Consider the following 22,702-nt stretch of genomic DNA (forward strand, 5'->3'; position numbering starts at 1 on the left):
CAATGCTGTCAAATAGGGTAGAACAATTAATCAAATTATTTTTAAATTATTTATATTAGGGGTGGAACCTATAAACCAAAACATTTATTTAAAAAAAATAAATCTGATATTATTTATCGTAAATCAGATTAATTTATTGCTCCTAATACATGGGAACAGGCCCTTGAAAAGAAATTAATCAATTATTAATTGCAATATTGAGGTTTTTTTTTTTTTTTTCTTTTTCAAAATCATTCAGCCTTAGTCAAACTTAATTCTCAACTATTTCCATTTTATGTGTGGCGGGAAACTGTAATCCTTTCCAGTTAATTAGCATAAAGCGACGGCGCCACACTGCTTGGGACTTTCTGACTGGATGAATTTGCAATTTTAATGTTATGCTTTGGGAACTGTTTGTGGCTGAGTTAAAAAAAAAAAAAAAAAAAAAAAGGCAGCGATCATTAAAGCGTCTGAAAAACAGCAACTTTCATACGCTGCGAGAGTTCGCGTTTCATGTAGCGCGAGACACGCGCGTGGACATCAAACCCGAGCGAAAAGGAGGCTGGGGAGCCTCCCCGGCGGAGGAGGTGCCCAAGTCACGGGCACGCGCACTCCTCAGCTTGATGGATGACGACGTGTCAGAGAAGTGCCACTGATCTGAGGGGCTTTCATCCCGCACGCCAGCATCCCCCCCCCACCACCCCCCTGCATGCTAATGTGTTGACGCGGGACGCACGGGGAAGTGCGCGTGCGCCCGACGGTGTCAAGTGAGACTGCAATGCACTTGCTGTGCCCACGGCTCGCTGATTTTGCTCATTAGCCTCCTTTGCTTATTATGCGTTGAGAGACTGCGCATGCAGCCAGTTGGCTTTATTATTAAAACTTGCCACGGCAAAAGTTTGCCTCTTTTTTTCCCCCCCAATTCAAAAAGGACACCTGTGAGGGTTCCTAGCTAGAAAAAAAAAGCGCTTAAATTTGGGGGTTGTTGGAAACGACGGCATATTTGGGCCACACACACACACACACACACACACACACATATATATATATATATATATATATATATATATATATATATATATATATATATATAGAGAGAGAGAGAGAGAGAGAGAGAGAGAGAGAGAGTATATAATTATGTCAGCAAATTCCCATTGAAATGAGCGAAGACGGATTCCAGTTACGCATGTCATCACGATCACGTGACCAGGAACACGGCGGCCATCGCGGTGCATTGGATTTCGGATAGTTAATCGGCTTAAAATAAAATTCAGGGAAAAAAAGATGCCAGATATATTGGAACTTTTATTCTTTGTACACAATGCCTAACCCAATACTGGAAAAAATAATTAATAAGTGGTTTATTGCTTTGACATCATGTGGTTAATCTTTGTTCAAGCAATTACCGGTACTATCTCCTTAATTGAAAACCCAACTGAAGTATTGGCACAAACATCCGAGTTGCACGCTATGTGGATTTCTCGTAAGTTGCTGATTTTTTTTTTTTCCTTTTATAAACTTGCAAATTTACGAGTTTTTTTTTTTCTCTGAAATTTGCCATTTTATAAAGTGGCAAATTTGTGACTGTATAAGTGGCAAATTTGCTATTTTTTCTTCTTTGATTACACCCTAACCCCCTCTAAAAAATATATATTTATACGTGGCCCTAATACGCATACTTGGACTCACTTTAGGGGTGCTTGAGCACCACTAAAAATGGGCTTGACTGGCACTAATCAAGCAAGCTTCAAGCTCTATTTTTTTATGTTATCCTCCCTGACAGTCGAAAGAAAAGCACCATATATCGAATCATCTCAGGCGAGGTCATTAAAGTGCTTAAAAAAAAACAAAAAAAAAAACGTCAAGTCCGAATGCGGTAATTCTCCTTACTTGGGCTGAAACTTGGTTTTTAGTTGAGGCTCGTAAAGCGTGTTTACCCTCAGGATGGCTGTAAAATCTTTACGGTTCCTCCCCGACAAGCCTTTCTCAAGCGAGGAGGCGATCCGGGTCACTCCGGGAGATAGCGTATATAGAAGGAAAATAAAAACAAACCCGCGCTCCACGGGGCCAGTCGGACACGCCTGATTTTTTTTGCTGACCCGAACTGCTAAAACATTTATGCGCGCCGACCGCGATCGCAATTAAAAGTCCATAAAAATCAGCAGCTACAAAAAATGCTGATCAATTCCAAACTCTCATGCAGCCAAGGCTCGTTTGTTTCTCTTCCCAAGCAAACCAATTAGCGAGCTTCACGTTTACAAAAATGTGTCAGAAAAGTTCCAGGATTGTTGCCCTGAGATACAAGTGACCCTAATCTAGTACAAACAAAAAAAAACACTTTGAGATTTGTTTTCATATATTTGCATTTTACTCTGTTTTTGTGCACACATGCTCATGGAAAATTCTCAACTTGAGAGGTGAATGAGTCGAAATTTGCATTGGGGAAAAAGCTGCGTGTTAAATTCATCAGCGGGGGTGTTTGCTGGTGGGGGTTGAGTCAGCCCACCCCCCCACACACCATTTCCCGCCCCCCTTCCTGCCACCATGTAATCAGAAGCTTTGTTTGGCTCGCCATGAATGGTTCATTTTGTCAGCCTGTACACGCACGGCGCAGTCAAGAATTTCGATTTGACGCATCCAATTATGACCGGAGACTTTTTTTTTTTTTTTTTTTTTTTTTTTTTTTTTTTTTTTTTTTTTGGGCCCAATCCCGTCGACCTGGAGTGAGAAGCAGATTAGGAAGTGCTGCATCCAGTCCAAACAAAGGAAAGCCAAAGAAAGAAGTCCCACGCAGTCGGTCCGTGGCTAACATTTCATTGGAGCGGCTTTAGTTTGGATTTGTGGGAGTTACATCAACTTTTTGGGCCGATATTTAATTTTCCTATAAACGGTGGCAGAATTGGACCATTGTATTGAAGACGACTCAAGCGCATCCCAAAAAGACTCTTCTTGCTTCACTTCTGGAGTCTGTGGCTAAAGAAGGACTCTTGTCCAATAAAAGCTGCCTTTGTTATTAAACCGAAGTGACAGATGACTTTCTACTTACAGCCGAGGGACATTTACATTTTCTTAAGCCATTTTGTTTAGATTGAATAAATATAGGTCAAATTTTCCGAAACTTTACAATTGTCCCGTATGTTCCTTTCATGAGCCTAAATTGGCAAAGTCAACGCCACAAAAAACGTGTCTCAATGGAAGCCACTGAAAAGTTGTTGTTGTTTTTTTTAAATGAATACAATCACATATATTAAGATTTATGTTTTCAAAACAACCATGTAGTTTTGCATTAGTAAAGTCAATTTAGCTTCATGCTAACAAACATTGCAACATAGGAAAGCATTTATGTGACGCTTCAATAATAATAATAATAATAATAATAATAATAATGCTTTTTAAGCAACAGAAATTTAAACACAAACAGTGCAGTAACACATGTAGGTAGACAACATAACAATAGCCACAGGCCTATATTCTTTATCCTCTGCAAAAAAAAAAAAAAAAAAAAAAAAAAAAAACAACAACAACAAAAAAAAAAAACTATTTCTGTTAAATATTATTCTGCTCCCTCGTGGCCATGTTGGACACACCAGAAGTAGCTATGAGTTATGAATTCATCAATTCTTTACATCCTATTTAATTATGTTAGTACGATACGTCTTTATAAAGCGCAATACCATATTATATAATACGATTGTTTTTAGAACACTATATTTTTCTTCGTATCTCAACGCACAACTATAATGGATTCCAAATTTTATATTTGTCCACAAGGTGGTGGTGATACTATCCCCTGCGAGTGTCGCCATTATTGCGTTTGGATTCATTAAAAAAAAAGAAAAAAAAAAAAGAGCTCATACAAAAAAACAAAAAACAAAAACAATATTGTGATTTTGTACATAACTGCAATGCATATAACCAACCTACCATCTCGAATAACATTTAATATTGAGACAAATGACTCGCTACTGCACACATACATTGACTTCCTCCACATATTGACTCGCTTCACAAGCATATAACGTGCCCCTTCATTTGATCGTTAGCGTGAATTTCAAACATAGAAGGGCCAAAACATGCCCTGTGAAAATTAAACTGCATTAAAAAAATAGCCACAAGAGGGTGCTAGAATTGCACAAATAGAATTCAACCTGCCTTTTTTGTTTGTTTAACAGATGTGCTGCTTTTAATGTTGTGACATGACGACGACGATGTATTGTGTTTTAATATCGCGATATTGCCGTTATCGTTACATCACTAGTTGCTTGACTAAATGTAGTTTGCGTCTGTCACTTTGGACCAGGGTCAGTCCAGGCCTCATTAGCCCACATGACTCTGTTCCATTGCTCCCGATTCCAATCTTTTTTTTTTGTTGTTGTTGTTGGTCACACTGATATGCGATTTTCTTCAGGCTATGTAGCTGCTGAGTTGTCTTGACACCGCGTGGCGGAAATGCTCATAATTCTACAAATACAGTCTCGAGTTCTACTGCTGATCTCTTTTTCCTGTCAGATAACCAGAATCAGTAAAATCTTTAATGAACATAAATAGCCTGTTGTTGAAACATATTAAGTCAAATCCAGGTGGAAGGCTGTACAGTGTTCAGAGAATAATTCATATTCTCATTTAAGGAAAAAAAATGTTGACTCTTTGCAATGAATAAACAGGCTATAAACTCAAGAGCAGTCCGCTCATCGCAAACAATCCGCCCAGAGGGTTCATCGCTCACTCCCCAAATCAATCGGCTTAATCTATCTAACAGGCCACATCCGTATATCACATCGCCGTCATGATGTAAGCCCACCAGCGCAAAACGCACGCCAGTTCTTATGTTAACAAAAAGATTCCAGTATTAGTTTGATTCCTGGCGAATGAGGAAAAGCGAATGATTAAAACGTCAGGGTTGGCCGCCGTCTGATTGAGACCACCCGAGGCTCGCGCTTGTTCTGCAGCACCTGCTGTGTTAATTCACAGACCACCCTTAACCTTTTCATACTGTTCATTTTATATGCACACAAATTCCGGCCCAAGTTCCAGTGCAAAGTGCTATTGTGCATATAAAAAATTACCATTCAAGGAATTCATAAAACTGCCGAACAAGAAAACAACATTTAAATGGGATGTAACGATATTCAAACGTCACGACACATTATCACGACATGAAGGTCACGATACAATAATTATCACGATATTGTGGGGAGGTTTGCGATATCCAAAAAAGATCACAATATTGTAAAAAAAAAGAAAAAAAAGAGCTCATACTAAAATAATAATAATAATAATAATAATTCTTATTATTGAGGCACTTACATGCTAATGTTCGCTCACATTGAGTTACTCCACATATTGGTTCGCTTCACAAGCTTATTACGTTGACCGTTTGCGTGGATTTTAAACATAGAAGGGCCAAAACATGCCTTGTGAAAATTAAATTGCATTAAAAAACTAGCCACCAGAGGGTGCTACAACTGCACAAATGGAAATCAACCTGACTTTTTGGAACGTGGCAGTTTTAATATCGCAATATCACGATTATTGCCATTATCGTTACATCCCTATTAACGATTCGTATTTTGTGCACTTTATTTTTAATCACAAAAATCAACTCACTTAAAAAAATTTTATTTAATTATTGAGGTAAGATGTTTTTATCCTGATGTGATTCCAAATCCTAAAAAAAATAAATATTATTATTATTATTATTATTATTATTATTATTATTACTATTATTATTATTTATTGTTGCATTCATTCTGGGAATTTTCCCCATTTTTGTTGAGAATGTATAGAGTTTTTTGAAGAATTTTTGGTTTTGTAGAAAAAAAAAAGAAAAATGTCAAAAATCAAAATTTGAGTCGTGGGGACTATTCTTTATTGTAATTTCTTTTGACAATTAATCAAATTTAATGAAACACGATTAAAAAAATTTGTCAACAAAGACCTTTCTTTCTGACGCAGATGATGATGATGCAACTATGTGACAAACTGTTGCAATATAGCGCCAACTAGTGCCAAGGAGGACTTACTCTGTGTTATATTTGTTTTACATTAAGTATCGGTGGTCATATCGGCCAAATTCACCAGTACCCAATTCTTTAGAATAATACAAAATTAATATCAACCTATAATAATAATAATAATAATAATAATAATAATAATAATAATAATAATCCTGTCCTATTTACTGAAGACATGGAAAAATACAACAAAGCTGATTTTGATGCTCTTTCCACTGTTTCAAGATTCCCCATTGACCTGTCAAAGAGCAAACTGATGCATGTCGCTTCTGTCCAAATGTGGTGGAGACTCAGACAGTTCTGGATGGTTTCAAAATCCCCCGTGAAAGACCCCCCCACTGTCCTATCAAAACTCACACACACGTGACCTGGGCTCTGTTTCCCCCCCTTCTGATTCCCCCCATGACACAACGATCAGTCATAATCGCAGCAGCGAGACGAGCGAGAGCAAGCGGGATCGATGCGGACGTGTCCGAGGGTGACGTGCGAATTTACAAGTGTGAAAAGCGAGAGAAACGCAGAGAGAGTTGAGGCCGAAAAATACAAGAGAGGATTTTGATTTGCGACATAGACAAAGTGTACAAAGAGCCCAGTTTTATTGATGTGTCCCGCAAAAGAAGAGCGAGAGCTTCGTGCGGCGGGCACCCGCTGTGGGGAAGCTGGAGACTAACGAGTCTGATGAAAGAGTCCTTGAAACTCATCTTACTACTCATACCTTTAAAAAAAAAAAAATCCTTCAGCAAAAAAAAAAATAAAAAAATAAAAAAAAATTGCACACAAGCATGAAAAAAGTTGTGGTCAAAAACTGAATGGATGGCAATCTTGCAATATATAATAAAAAGAAAAGAAGAAAAGAAAAGAATTGAAGAAAATAGTTAAATAGTCTATATTAATGATATACGTGTTGGCATGCTCATTTGTTGCTCGGCAGATTTCATTTTGCTCCTTCTGATGAAAAATAAGTAGCCCCGTCGGTTCATCTTTTTTTTTTTTTTTTTACCACTATTTCTTGGGGGGTGGGGTGGAAACCCTATATTTCTTAATGGAAATTACTTCCATTTTTTTTTTTTTTTTTTTTTTTTATAAACTATTGGAATAGATCCGTAGTTCCCATCCCACTGGACTGGCCATCTGACATACAGGGCAGATGCCCGGTGGGCCGGGCCCTTTTCAACGTAGTGCTTTTTAATTATTATTTTCCTACGTTTGACCCCAAGAGACTGGCTCACAGATTAGAGGGACCAGTCTGTTTATCAATGTCTAACGTAGATAGCAAATGGAAACATCAGTGGCACAATTAAATGTTAGGCAAGAGTCTGGCTGGGCCGTGCCAGCGGGCCAATAAGCCAAAATGCCAGGCTCGATTTTTTTTTCATTTTTTTTTGTGCCAGCCCAGCCCTGCTAGTGAGGTTTTACTGTCGCCATTATCTGACTCCAAAGAAATGACATGTTAAAAAAAAAAAAAAAAAAGTCCCAGTCATAAAAACACAAATGATCAGATTACTGCCGTGTCACGTTTGGGAGGCGACACATCCATCATTAAGCTCCAGTCTGCTTCTACCAACCGCAAACATCAATATGAAGCCACCGTCACCTTTACAGGGCCCTCGCGCAGGCCCGCCTCCAAAACCACAACCATTAGAGCGGAATTGGACCCGACCGCCGCCGTAAATTTGACGACAAATTCCCTTTCCTGCGCGCAACAAGCCGCACACAACTTGGAGCTGCCAAGAAAAACAGGCAGTTGTGCACCTTTAACGGCGCGCCGCAAAACAAAAGGAATCGCCCGTCCAACGGCGACGGAGGACCTCAATTATCGAGCGATTGCCTCCCGCTGCCGCTCCAGTCAAAATAAGAGCTCTGTTTCTTTCAGGAAAATATTTTCGCGACACCTTAATTGCTTCCTTCTGCGACGGCTGAAAGGGTACGACGTGACGTGCGAGCGCTTTTTGAGAGCGGGAGTTTAGCACAGTCACATATTGTACAGCAGGGGTCAACAAGCTTTTTGAAGAACTTCTTGGCTACTGGTTAGTCTGAAGGGCTATTAGTTTGATACACACAAAATTTGCTGATTTTTTTATTATTTTTTTTTGCATTATTCACAGAAGTGTATTACATTGACTTGAAAAAAAAATCTCAGATTTTTATTAGTATTTTTTTAATTGAAAAAATTGATTTTGTTTTTCAATTTATTGTTTTATAAAAATAAAAAAAATTCTGTATTTCTCTTTTTTGTTCTTTTTTACGGAATATTTTTTCTTCTGTTTTTGGATTGTGAGTATTTTTTTAATATAAAAAAATTGTTTTTGTTTTTCAAATTATTTTTGGCTTTATAAAATATTTTTTTCTATATTTATATTTTTCAGAATATTTTTTCTTCTGTTTTTGGTTTGTATGAAGTGTATTACATTGGCATGAAAAAATATCAGATTTTTATTAGATTTTTTTTAAATTAAAAAATTGGTTTGTTTTTCAAATAATTTTTTGTTTTATATTTTGTTAATAACAGAAAAATATATTTTAAAAAAGATTCCAGAAACAGAAAAAAAATCAGAAAAACAAACAAAGAAACAAAAAAAAATCTATAAAAATGGTAATTAAAATTACTCCAAAAAAAATAATCTATAAAAATGGTAATTAAAATTACCCCCCCCCCCAAAAAAAAGACTGTCTTTTTTTGGGTCATATTCAAGCAAAATTTATTTTTCATTCAAAACAACAAAAATCTGCTCTAAAATAAAATAAAATAAAAATGTCTTATTATCATTTTGACACTAATTAGAAATAATTATAAATTGCTTTGGTGCCATTGATAAAAAATAAATAAATAAAGAAATAAATAAATATACGTGTTGCCATCTCTTGGCATCAAGCATCAATTACTTGCAGTTGGGCTTTCACTCTACCCGGCATGGATTTTGACAAAATTTCCCACAGCAGGTTAAAAGCGTTTTCCACGTTCAAGCCTGTCAGCTCGGGTCATGAACTGGAATGATGATGATGATGATTTAAAAAAAAAACAAAAAAAAAAACAGGTCCAGCCGACGGTCACGTCACGCGGCGACAACCTGCCCTTAAGTGGATGTGACATCTTGTAGCGTCCGTCCACGCCTGAATCAAATTGGAGTCATTACCGTGTTTGCGTTGGCGGCTTTCTATTACAAAAACACGGGGGCACACGCGCACACGTCGCAGACACACACACACACACACACAAAAAAAAACAGGGAGAAAAAGGTCGGCAAGTCAGTTGGCAGAATTCTGTTCAGCTCAAACATCATTAAAAGGGAATTTTGTCTGAGTTTGGCTGGCTGGCAGGCTTGTCTGCCGCTACTGGAGGTCGCTTGCTCAAACACAAACGGGGGTGGGAGGCGGCTTGCGGGTGGGGTGGGGGTTCACAACCTGCTCCTAACTAGACAACCTTCGCAAACTAACGAGATCCAATACAAAAGATGGGTGACAGTCTGCCTTGACAAAGAAAATCGTGTTCGGATTGGAGTGACGCTGTCACAGATGTTTTCATTTAATAACAGTATTTTTTTATTTTTTTTACAGTAATCCATCATTATGTTCATTAAGTGAAATCTGTGATATAGAAATAGCATATTTGAATACTCCCTTGTTATTTTTAAACATATTGTCGCTGTCTAGCGGAAATCTCCTATTTCAAAATATGGTCAAACTATTTTCTTTCCCACAAATCGACACCAATGGCCCGTCCTCAGTTCATCGGTTATATTCACGCAATATTAACTTAATTCAAAGCTATGCCAATCTGACGAGGCACGGGCCCATTTTAAAAAGTTTTTAAAAAGTCAAGGTTTTAAGAACCGCTAATGCTGTCGTTCAATAACACGGTGCCGGTGTGTACTAGTTAGCCCCAAGTATGACATGAGTAGCCCACGGGTCTGGTCGAGTCGCTCACCAGTGACTTGCTCAGAAGAATTCTAATTCTATATTTTGTTTAAAACTATAGATTGTGATCAATGGAAAAATACTGTTTTTATTTACTCAAATATAGATTTTATGTTTTTTTTTTTTTAAAGGACTGTAATTGTAGTATCGTGATACCGCAATATTTTGGATCACGGTTATCATACAATCACAATCTAAAATTGGCCCATGCCTAGATCAGAAATGTTGTAAAACTACTTCCTTGTTCTGCAGCAGCTGTGTGGCATAATTGTCGCCGAGTATTTAAACGCATTTAAATAGTAAGGTTACCTACATGGATACCACACAAATATCAAAAAAATATTTTCGCTGTATTTAAAGTAAACAAATCCCGTTTACACAATGTTATCATCTGACAATATACATCAATAATCATCCCCAAAGATGTACTTTATCAAATAAACGTACCGCCGTTTAAAGTATGATTTCAGCAGGTCACGTTCCAATAATCTTCAGCAAAAACTAGGCCGAGCTCAAAGTACTTCCTGTTTTCATTCTTCTTCTTTCAAAGTTACACCACGTTGCACTTAATTGTGTGCTGTCATCTAGTGGTTGACAGTGGCATTACATCCAAAATAAAACATATGGAGGCTCAACTGCGAGTATTGAAAAAAAAATAAATAAATTTGGACATCTAAGCCGTAAAAAAAAAAAAAACAACCTCCAAAATCAGGCGAGATTCGCTTTTTGTAATGTTTGACTTTGGTGGGAGCGTGTTTATGATTTATTGTTCTGTTTTTTTTTTTGTTTTTTTTTTGGTGGCAACAGCTGCGTCACTTGAGCCCGCTTGATGAGCTACTTTGTGATGATGAGGCTCACACATGCAAAAAAAAAAAAAAACAAACAAAAAAAAAAAAAAACAACAACATACGTCATCATCTTTTTTTTCCCATCCAAATGTTCCCTCCCACAACGCTCGCTTTGATCAAAAGGCTTTAGTAGAACGCAGCAGCGTGTCCCTACATACTAATATTTGAAGTGTGTGCGCGCGCGCGCCTGCGTGTGTGTGGATGCAATCTGTATTTTAATAAACAGGGAGAAAAGCCCCTGCAGATCCACAAGGTAATAAGCGCGGCTACACCTTTGCCTGCTTCCCTTCCTGAAATGAAATTGGCCCTCGGACTTTTTTTGTGCCAAGTGCGCCATGTCGGATTACTTGACATTTCTGTCAGATTGTTGGGGGGGGGGAATGGGGCAGCAGATGAGATGATGATATATGAAGAGGGAGGATGAAGGCGATGGACGGACGGACGGACGGCCCGAGCGGGCGGTGCGCTCTTCGGCTTCCTGTTTGATCCTTCCACTTTCTTTCTTTTTTTTTTTTTTTTTCCTCCCCCCCCCACTCACCCTTATGACTCCTCTCCTCTGATGTGTCGAACCCTTCCCACCCTTCACATCCTCAAAGTTGGCCCTCTTCTTGTGATCTCTCTCTCTACTTGGTGATGTGATTTACCAACGACCCCCCCCCCCCACTTCCTCATCCCCCTTCCCCGAGAGGAATCACCCCTTGATATCAATTTAAGTGACATAGGCCAGGGGACGAGATGAAAATCGATTCTCCTTGCAGCCGATGCTTCTTCTACGTGGCTGGGGAGGGAGGGGGGTGGAATTGTGGGGGGGAGGGGGGTTCTCTCTAAGCAAGGTCATATCCATCTCCCTTTGAGCTCTCATGACAAGGCAGAGCCCAAATCAGTCCAGCACTGACTGGACTGAAGAGACATTAAAGAGAAGCAGTGCGGCTATATCGAGCAATAAAGCACTCGGGCAAATGACATTTTGCGAAAAGCCTGCAAAAGCAAATCAAAGCGTCGTTTGCCTCTTGCAGGGAGACGTTCCAGACCATTTGTCTACATGTGCTCGACTTTGCTTTTGGTGACTTTGGCTGGATAAACATTGCACGTCCAAGTATCCAATTACTATTTGAGATCTACTGTATATGTAATTTTTTTTAAGACAGTATATTTTTTGGGCGTTCTCATACCGATCGCATGGTTAAGTTGCACATTTTTCGATATTTTAGCGCTGTTCGCTAGCGATTATTTTGATAACACTGGGGGACGCGATTTTCGTTGAGTGAGGCCTGACTGCTGTTTTTAACTCATTTTTGGGTGCGGAATACAAAATCCTGTCATGTCAATTTTTTTAGCTATATATGGAAGGTCATTCCTACCAGTAAAAAAAAAAAAAAAAGGTCCCCCCCCCCCCACTGTCAGAAGGCCGTTTCCGCCAGTGGGGGATTTTTTTTCATTGGCAGTTTCTGACGGTGTAAAAAAATAAATAAAATAAAAATAAAAAAATAAATAAAAAAAATAATAAATCCCCACTGGCGAAACAAAACAGGCCTCTGACAGCAAAAAACCCCAACTATTTTTATTTATTTTTATTTTATTTTATTTTTTTATTTAATTTGTTTATTTTTTATTTTATTTTATTTATTTTTTACTGGCTGGAATGGGCTTCCATAGCTGCCATACTTCTTGAGCTATAGGAAAATAAAATAAAATAAAATAAAATAAAATAAAATAAAATAAAATAAAATAAAATAAAATAAAATAAAATAAATATGTATGTATGTAAATAAAACATAGTTACAAGCTTTGAAAACAAAAACAAAACAAAACATAAAACAAAATAGAACTTACCGTCTTTTAGGGTTAAGAGAAAATCCAACTATGCGAGCTTTCGTTTGCAGATATTGATAGTACTGGCACCTCTCAATTCAATTGTGACTGCACAAACGAGCTGCCACGTAACTGTAGATGAGTCAAATCGTAATTAGCTTTTCTTACTACGGTCTTACTACAGCTCATTTGGTGGAATTTTGTTTTATCTCGATAAACTATGGTGGCATTTTCCAAATTGTCCAGAATCTAATCAAATTTACATCCTTTTATTGTACAAAAACAGGACATTACTTCAAATTGAAAGTGCAGAAAATGGAACGGTTTGATCTGTAATGTGCATTGTAGAAGTGTCAAAGTTAATTGATTCATTGGCAACTAATCGATTATGAAGTTAATCGACAACCCTTTCAATAATCGAGTAATCGTTTAGAGCCATTGTTTAATTTAAAATTGTCCAGTCGCCCACTACACCCTCAACATGGCGGACGTACATCTGCGCTGTCGGGTGAGCACCGGGAGACCGCCGCCCACCTCTGATCTTTCACATTTGTACAATAAAGTGCGATTTTTTTTTCCATGAAAAAAAAAAACTAACAAATGACAAATTATACTGGGCCAAGTTCATCAAATCCTAACGTGCCGTTGACAGTTTGTCATACCGATCTTATTGATGTTGAAACAAATGTCAGTCTTATAGCTTGTCACATTCGCAGCTAAAACAGGAAGCTGAAAAAAAAAAAAAAAAAAAAATCCAAAAGAAGGCTGATGAAAAGACAAGCGGCACTAAAAAAGTTGATCAGATCATCTGAGACAAAGTGCTGTCAAGTTGCCGTGGCGACAAAATCTCCCACGTATCGTCGTGCGGCGTGAATCCGAGCGGGGACGATCGCGTCTCCATCAAACAAACGTCGGGGGCCGAGTCGTCGGCGGGTTACGACCGAAGACGAGCGCAAACGTGTCGCTCGCCGAGTCTGGATTTATATTCGCGGCTTCTCCGAGGGACTTTTAAGTGTCAAAGTCGATTTGAAGAACGGCACGTCAGGTAGCAGGCGGCCTGTGAAATATTTCAATCAGGCGCTTCTGCCGCTCGCAGCCGCCGAATGATACAACGCGGGTGCAATCGTGTAAATGTTCAATACTTTTCTGTGGCTCGCAACCGCTACTAATTTGCTCATTATGTAGCTCGAGTTTGACAAACAGCTGCACTGTTGACGTCACTCTTCTAAACGAAATATTGTCCATTTCCTAGTAATTAACTTAACACATTCAGTGCCATTGACGACTATAGACGTCAAAAACTTTAACTGTGGTGGCAGCGAATGAGTTAAAATCTATTTCTAGCTTTTTCCATTCTTTAGTAACCTGTAGTACAATATGGGCTGGTTTCACCAAAATAAACACCGGTTTCCGACCGAAAAGTGGTGAAAAAAATAAAAAATAAAATAAATAAAAATGAAAAAAAAGGGAATTTGGCACAAGCCGATTAACCAGTTTGACGGTTCACCATGGTTTTAATAACTGCTAATACTGTCAGTCACCAATAATGAGCTGGAAGAGACTTCTAAGCCGGGAAAAATACGATTGGCTGGGTCGGCGAGCAGAGAGGGGAGGGGTGAGCAAGACGAAAGGGACACTGTGAACCTGAATGAATGTCTTATTGCTCTGATTAAAATGAAAAAAAAAAAAAAAAATAAAAAAAAGATTCCAGCAAGCAGATGCTAGTTAGCTCCAAGTACAACATGAGTAGCACATGGGTCAGTTCTAAAAATAGCGCCCATGTGATGAGACAATATGACTTACTAAGATGAATTCAAATATAAGGAGAATGTTAACATTTATTTATTTATCTATTTATTTATTTATTTATTTAACCATAACATGATAGATGTTTCTTAATGTATGAAACGTTTTGTTTTTGTTTAAAAATAAAACAAATTGTATTTAATGTGCAAAAAAAAATAAAAAATGCTAGCTTTAATTACCTAAATATTTAAAATAAATAATAAAAAAAAAATTGAGCTCTAATTATGTTGACAATTATCATACCAGCAGAACCGAAAATTGCCCCCCCCCCCCCCAAAAAAAAAAAAAATCATTTATTGAGATGCAGTTAAGAAAATCATCATAAGCAACACTGACTTTTTTACACGCCGTCATTCACTCCATAAACTCTACACCTCGTTTTTTTACTGACCACAAACTAAACAAAACTAAACTTGTCTGACTTTCAAACATGTTTGCTTAAGGACTAATTTTTGTGAAAAAAAAAGAAAAGAAAAAAACAGTGCAAAACAAATGTTTCCTTGTACGTGTGATTTCACACTTGATGGGTGGCCAGGCAGACACCAACACGTGCGTACGCGCCATTAATAAGTAACAAGTTCCCTTTTTAAAGCTGAGGATGAAATATCGCCTATTTCCTTTCATCATTTCCTCATTTATCTCAATAAGCACACGTTGGGAAAAAACTTTTTGCACACTTTTGCATTTTCAAGGCAGCAAACGACTTTGCTGAAATGAATTCACTTTGGACGAAAAGTCAGGAGGAGATCAGAGTTTCTGCAGCTTAAAAATTATCTCACGCATGCAAAAAAAAAAAAAAAAAAAAAAAAAAAAAAGAAATATGAAAGCACATTCATAATGAATAGGTTTTAATAAGCCCGCTGGACTTATTAAAACTTAATCAGGAAGTGATAGGGAAAAAAATAAAAATGATGAATAGTGACAGCAATGATTGGCAGCTTAAATTTCAAGACACGTTACCGGCGCATAATACTTAAAATTTAACGACTCTAACTGATATTACTTTTCAGTTATCCCTCACCAAATTGCAAGTCTCGTTTTTCTCTCTCTCTCTCTTTTTTTTTTTTAAATAATAATTAAATAAATCATAATAAATAAAAAATAATTAATAATTGATAAGAATTTAAAAAAAGATCAAATTTACATTTCTAAAATGAATCTCAAAGTGCACATCACAGGCAACAACAACAACAATTATACATGAAAAAATAAACAATAAATAAATAAATGAATGAATAAATAAATAAATACATGGAAAGTTTGGGATCATTTCACACTTCGTTTTACTTTCAACGGCGTTATTGAACAAATAGCATAAAAAATAAACACCTAAATACACGAGCTGCTATGACCACAAGTGACCACCAGGGACCACGAGCTAAAAACGGCTAACTAAGCTCTCGTTCACTGACTCCCACGTCACTCGCCAGGACCCGCCTTTTAAAGCCACACACATTCAAAGTCACAGATGCTAAAGCAATAACAACGGTACCTCACATGCATATTCTGTATTGGTAATATGTAAAACAAACAAAAAAAAATAACCACAGAACAGCAAAATGACTTTGAAAAGGGCTCGTGATTAGCCATTGGATGACTCTGAATCGAGTGTAACACAATTCATCTTTCTTCTATTAGTAGCTTGGAAAAAAAAAACAACTAAAGTAGCCACATATGGTTACAAAAGATTAGTGTAAATCCACGGTGAGCATTGGGCATCTCGTCCCCCCCCCAAAACTGCGATTTTTACAGCTATCTGAAGTGAGAGCGTAACATCAAACAGGGGTTGCTGATCTCCAACAGGATTTGTGTGCTGATTTATCCAATATTTATCTTTTCTTTTCACAGGGAGCACACGCCGCATGAACTCGGGCAACTTTTTCACAAGGAAAGGATTAATTTGCACGCACTGGAATTAGCGCCAAGATGAAAGAGAGGAAAGTGAGGCTCATGCGTGTGCGAGTGTGTCGGGGGAAGGAGCATCCAAAAACCTCATCTGGAGTAGATGGCTTCATATATAATATGGGGTGAACCTAAATCTATTTCCATAAGCCAGATGGAAAAAAAAAAAAAAAAAAAAGTTAACATGAAGGGGGGAATCAGCCAGAGGAGAAGATAATTAGCCGCAAGTTGACGGAACAAAAACGAAAAGAGCACGTACATGTAAGGAGAGCGTAAACAAGCCAGAAGAACAAAGTCAGCTAAAAACACACACAGCGGGAGCGCGCTTGCCAGCTCCCGCACTAAATGAGAGCAAGCAAGGCTGGCTTTGTGTTGGATGGCGACGCTGACTCCCGGGAGGGGGAAAGAGACGCCTCGTCGTTGTTTATTTGCGTTGCGTTTCATCTGGCGAGCGAGCGAGCTAGCTAGCGTTGGCTGCGAGTGGTGGCGAGAATCAAAGCACAGAATCTTACTTACTTACTGTATGTTTCTTAGGAGGCTTCACTTTATATTTACTTTTTACTTTTATTACTTTTTCAACGTCCACAAATGATAACATTCGTGTGTGATGCGGCTAGCTAGCATAATTATCCGTAGCGCTTTGTCATTAGCGAGCCTAAAAACTAGCGACTTCTGGTCTTCAAAAATTCTCCATCCATCTTTATATGCAGTAAATAAGTAAGTAAGTAATTTAGCATTTTTGTTAGCCAATTCAGGTTAGCAAAGCTTCGGGAACACATTCAAATAGCATCAAAGTCAAGCCAACGCAAGCTAGCTCTTAAAAAACAACATGTGACTTGTACTGTAACTTGCCGAGGAGGACTTACTCAATGTCAGATTTTGTTTTTCTTACGTTTTGGTGGCTGGTATTGGCAGCCTCCATCAGTACTCGATACTTTCAAATTAGCCCGGTATCATCGGTACTCGCCCATCTCTACTTTTTACGTTTTGTGCTTGTGGAAACTTGACCGAGTTTTGCACATCGACCAATGCGCTGCGACAGAAAAACTGCAACCTTGTATCATACAACATACTGGACTGTTTTATTTTTCACTGAACCAGAAAATCATGATGCGATTGTCACGAAAGAAGCAAATTGCAAATTATGGATTGAATATTTTTGCCACTTCTGGCTAGTTTGTCTTGATTGTCCAAATAAACCATAAGTCAATTAAGTCAAGTCAAGTCAAGTCAAGTCAAGTCAAGTCAAGTCAATAAGACAAGAGTGATGTTCATTTTGGCACCTGTGGCCAAATGCAGACAAAATAAGCGCGCTTACCGTCACAGTCGCCCAAGTGAGCCACGTTTCCCTGCTCCACATCTTGTTCAAACGGCAGCCTGGAGGAGAAAATAATAATACACAAAAATAACAATAAATTGTTGTGCATTATGGTATTCATGAATTCATTAAATTAACAACATATTTGATATCATTTTATTTGTATGATTTACACCCTTTCCAATAAAGTAATCCAACGGTACACAGATTCAAATATTTTTTTTTTTTTTACAGTATTGAATTTTTTTTTTATAGTACTAAATGCGGTACAGTATTGTACATAAATTTTTCAATATGATCTTCTACTTAACACCGTGACTACTGAATTCTTATGAGAAAAGGTTTCTCAAACACGAACTTCTTAAAGCTCATTTGCTCCCAAAAACGTATAAATATGTTCTATTTTAAATGTATTATGTGTCCCAAGACGCAATTATACGTTTTGTTTTTTGTTTTTGTATGCTAAAGCATCCAGAAGGCTTTGATGCAGCCTCTCAAATGCAGAGAACGGGTTGGAAAAAAATGGTAGTATTTACAAAAACGGCCAGCAGGTGGCAGCAGAGTATAAGAGATCAACAAGGGCCATGATGAAAACGAGATGTTTTCTCAGAATTCTAAGCAGATTTGTGAATAATGATAAAACTTAGCTATATTCTAATGCTAATTGCTGCGAAATGAAAATAGAAATATACTTCTTTTTTTTTTATCTTTCTTTTGGTAGGTTCTATGTTTTTATAGCAATAGAACACAATATTATGTGGGCCTTGCAAAATGAGTCCAAATCCAGTAACACAGCCGGGAGCGAACGGGATTGCTTCAGTGAAAATGGCTGCGAGTGAATGAGTTAAGCATTTACTGTAAATAGAATCACAACAACAACAAAAATGGAAGAACATGAAGACGCCCCCGCGGCTCTATTATGATACTAATAACCGAAACACAACTCTAATTTAAAGATCACGGATACCCGCGGGGAGTTTAATTAAGCGGCTTAATGAGCCGAATTGCAAAAAAATGTCTCGGTCAGCATATTTCACTGCTCACATTAGATATTGACGGTGTAAATATAAACTCGCCATTGACCCGAATTGTGCGCTGGAAATTGATGTCAGAGGCCTACTGCACATGGATATTGAATAAAACCTAATGGAGTGTCTTTCATTATTATTATTATTATTTTATTTATGGAATATGCAAAAAAAACCAGCTGAGCTACTCAATATTTAAACTGTAATGTAATATCAGAACAAGGTGGACATATTTGGGATCACATACTTTTAATTGTTATATTTGTGATTGTGTTTATTTTTTGCTCTGGCAAGGAATAACCTAGAAAGTCAACTGTGTTATTTAAAAAAAAAAAAAAAAAAAGAAAGAAATATCCACAACATTTATATTTCAGACCACATTTGTGTTCCCCGACGTGTTCAATTTCGCACCTCAGGCAGCCTTTGGTCTCAAAATGATGTAATATTTATATCAAGATGAATTTTCACCAGCAGAAAACAAATGTTCCACTTTTTTTTTTTTTTTTTGGACTATCCGTTCTCCGCAGAGTTCTTCATCAATCATTCATAGCGGTGCCCATCCGTTTTTGTATTCATGGCCTGATAAATAAGATATCACGGAACCCCCCGTCTACAAGTTTGGATGCCGCTACGTCAACAAAAGAATGATTGCGTAACCAACCAAACAGACATCTGTGTTCAGTTGACGCAGGCACACACACGAGAGTAACTTGGATTTTACACCCACTGTATATTAATATTTAATATGTAAGAAGTTGTATGAAATATTGTGCTAAAATAATGTTTCATGTTTGATTGACTCCATGTTTGTTTTTTTTACAACTGCTGACAGATGCTTTGAATATTTTGGTGACCTTATTTAACAACAGGGAATACATACAGTATATAAATACAAACTGCCGCTTGTTATCTTTGTAAAGGCAGATTTCTCGGCGGCCGTTTGAACGTTGTAGGAAGGCGCTTGAAGTGACTCTCGTCGCCCCGCGACATTTCAACCAACTTCTCAGGCGAGAGGAAGCGGAGATGAAATGAGAGCCAACCGACGAAAAAGAAAACACAGCTGCCAAAACAGAGCCGAGTAGCACTCCGCCGCGCCTCATCGCGACTCTGCTCAAACACATAAAGGCCGCAAGATTCATTAGATGGGGAAAAAAATGGTGGCCAAAAATATATTAATTAATTAATATTTCAAAAACATCTGACTTGTTTTTCGTACCGACAAGAAACAGAATCTGAACAAATAAACGTTGCAATCAATTTCTGTCCCTCAAGATACAATTTGCACTAATGAAGCCATTTCAACCACTCGGGCGGCACATCAAAATTTTGGCTATCAAACAAGAAACAGTTTCTTCTTGTTTGGTGCTGATTCACCCACCCCCCCCAAAAAAACAAACATCGAACTCAAGGATGAATTTTAAGACTTAAGGCACATCTGGGCAAGGTTGATCGTTAGTATGTGTCGATAAGTCTAATTTTGATGTGTTTTGACTTTTCAGTTTTTGGTGGCAACAGTGTTTTTTTTCCCCTCCAACTCTCTCTCTCCCTCTCTCCGTCCGTCTGTCTGTCTGTCTGTCTGTCTGTCTGTCTCTCTCTCTCTCTCTCTCTCTCTCTCTCTCCGTCTGTCTCTCTCTCCCTCTCTCCGTCTGTCTGTCTGTCTGTCTCTCTCTCTCTATCTCTCTCCCTCTCTCCGTCTGTCTCTCTCTCTCCGTCTCTCTCTCTGTCTGTCTCTCTCTCTCTCTCTCTCTCTCTGTCTGTCTCTCTCCTCTGTCTCTCTCTCTCCGTCTCGCTCTCTCTCTCTATCTATCTCCCTCTCTCCGTCTGTCTCTCTCTATCTCTCTCCGTCTGTCTCTCTCTCCCTCCCTCTCTCCGTCTGTCTCTCTCTCTCTCTCTCTCTCTCTCTCTCTCTCTCTCTCTCTAGGGGTTGAAAGACTTTTTTTTTTAGTCGATTATAACTCCTTCGCTCCCAATAACGTATAAATACGTTCTATTTTAAATGTTTTAAGTGTCCCAAAGATGTAGTCATACATTTTTTATTTATTTATTTTTAAATGCGAGAGCATACAGAAGGCTTTGATTCAGCGTCTCAATTAAAAAGAACGGTTGGAAAAAAAAAAGTAGTTTTTACACAAACAGCCAGCAGGTGGCAGCAGAGCAAAGGAGATCAACCAGGGCCATGTTGAAAAAAAAGCTCAATTACTCACAATTCTAAATAGATTTGTGTATAACGATGAAACTTCGCTATAATCTAATGCCAATTGCTGCAAAACGGAAACAGATAGATGATTTTATAGCAATAGAACACGATTTTCTGTGGGTCTTGCAAAATCAGTCAAAATCCAGTAAAACAGCTGGAGATGAAGGGGGTTGCTTCTGTGAAAATGGCTGAGAGTGAATGAGATAATGTGATGACAGTCGATTAATCTGTGATGTCATTCAACTGCAGGACTAACATCAAGCCATGTTTCAATGGAGCGGCATAGAAACAAATAATATAAACACAAACAAAACGACAACTCCACATTATTACGAGATTATCAACTTCAGTCACCTCGTCGACTGATCTGCTCAACCCTTCAACAACCGCCTTTTCGACTTCAAAACTTGCCAGACGCCTTGTCAAGCGTTCAATATCACGACAGGACCCGTTCCGGCCTCGCTTCGCAAAAGTCGGGCTCGCGTCATGTCATCCCGCCCGGAGGAATCTCAACGTAACCGGAAGCAGAATCGATCGGCGAGCGGAGCGGCCTCGTTTGAATCAAATCAGGGCGGCCGACACAAAAAGGTCTTTAACTCTTTCAGTGCCATTGACGGCTATACACGTCAAAGATCCATTTTTACTGGGCTGGCAGTGAAAGAGTTAACAGCCCGCGGTGGTCCTTACACCGGTGTTGTCTGTTTTCTTGCCTCTACAGCCGTGTTCTCCGAGCTTCTAACTGATCCGTGTGATCCGAGCGCAGGAGGGACACGGCAGTGGAGGTGAGCGCGCACGCACACACAAATATACTCTGCTAAGTGAAAGAAGATGCAGCATTGTGCGGTAGTAGCAACAGACATCTTGAACCAATAGCGGGACTGACAAGCCACTTAAGACAGCACAGATGTTCCTCTCAAAGCAGGACTTCCAGACCATAATAATAAAAAATGTCATCGCAGGTGCGACGCCAGGAAATAAACTTGAACGCGCGAGACAAAGAAAATACAGTTCAGAATGAACCAATCGCGTTCATTCGTTACTCATGTAAAAATTTGAGACGGAACACAACTTCAAAAGAAGGTCAGTTGTTCTGGTAGGCTTTCCCTTTTTGGAAAGGGGTGTGTACACTTTTTATAACCGCTGTATCTAGTTGTGAGCATTTTTGTAAGCTCTGTTTATATACGTTGCTGCTTCACGCATGTTAAAGTCACATTTGTTGGATGTTTTATAACAGAGGGGTCCAAACTACGGCCCGGGGGCCATTTACGGCCCGCCGTCCATTTTTCAGTGGCTCGCGACATATGCTAAAAATGGCGTTTGACTCAGTTCACATGAAATAAACAAAACAAAAATGTTTGGAGATGGTCAAAGTAAGAAGGGAGGGTATCGAAAACCAGGTGGCATTAAAGGTTATTTTAGTTAACTAAAACTAATGAAAAAAAACAAAAACTAAAATTCAAAAAACAATATTATTACCAAAATAAAATAAAAACGAAAATGCTTTTTAGAAAACAAAAACTAACTGAAACTACATTTTATGTTTACAAAACTAACTATGATTATAGCAAACATGTCCTTGGTTTTAGTCTTTGGTAATTAATTTAATGCAATGAGCCTTTGGGGATGATTTTAAATGTGAATTTTTTGTTGATTTATTTGAATATAAACCGGAATAATGACATTTGAAAGTATGTCACACAAAAGTGACGTCAGCAGCCAATAGAAAAGCACCTTCAGATGACATTTTTTAAATATTGCGCACAAGTAATACACGTTTAAAAAAACAAAACAAAAAAACTAATACTAATACTGAAACCAACAAACTAAACTAAAACTAAGTATTTTTTTTAAAGAACTAAACTAATAAAAACTAACAGAACCAC

General features: G+C 38.2%; 1 protein-coding gene across 2 annotated transcripts in view; it reads right to left on the minus strand.

Annotated features, from left to right (window-relative positions):
* Positions 1 to 22,702, minus strand: part of sema6bb (sema domain, transmembrane domain (TM), and cytoplasmic domain, (semaphorin) 6Bb) — a 179,056-nt gene that overhangs the window by 22,655 nt on the left and 133,699 nt on the right. For both annotated transcript variants that reach the window (XM_077535552.1, XM_077535551.1), the window contains one exon: positions 17,595 to 17,653. In XM_077535552.1, coding sequence (XP_077391678.1) covers positions 17,595 to 17,653 — 59 coding nt within the window. The remainder of the gene's footprint in view (positions 1 to 17,594; positions 17,654 to 22,702) is intronic.

Source organism: Festucalex cinctus, chromosome 10 (genome assembly GCF_051991245.1).
Source record: "Festucalex cinctus isolate MCC-2025b chromosome 10, RoL_Fcin_1.0, whole genome shotgun sequence".
NCBI lineage: Eukaryota > Metazoa > Chordata > Actinopteri > Syngnathiformes > Syngnathidae > Festucalex > Festucalex cinctus.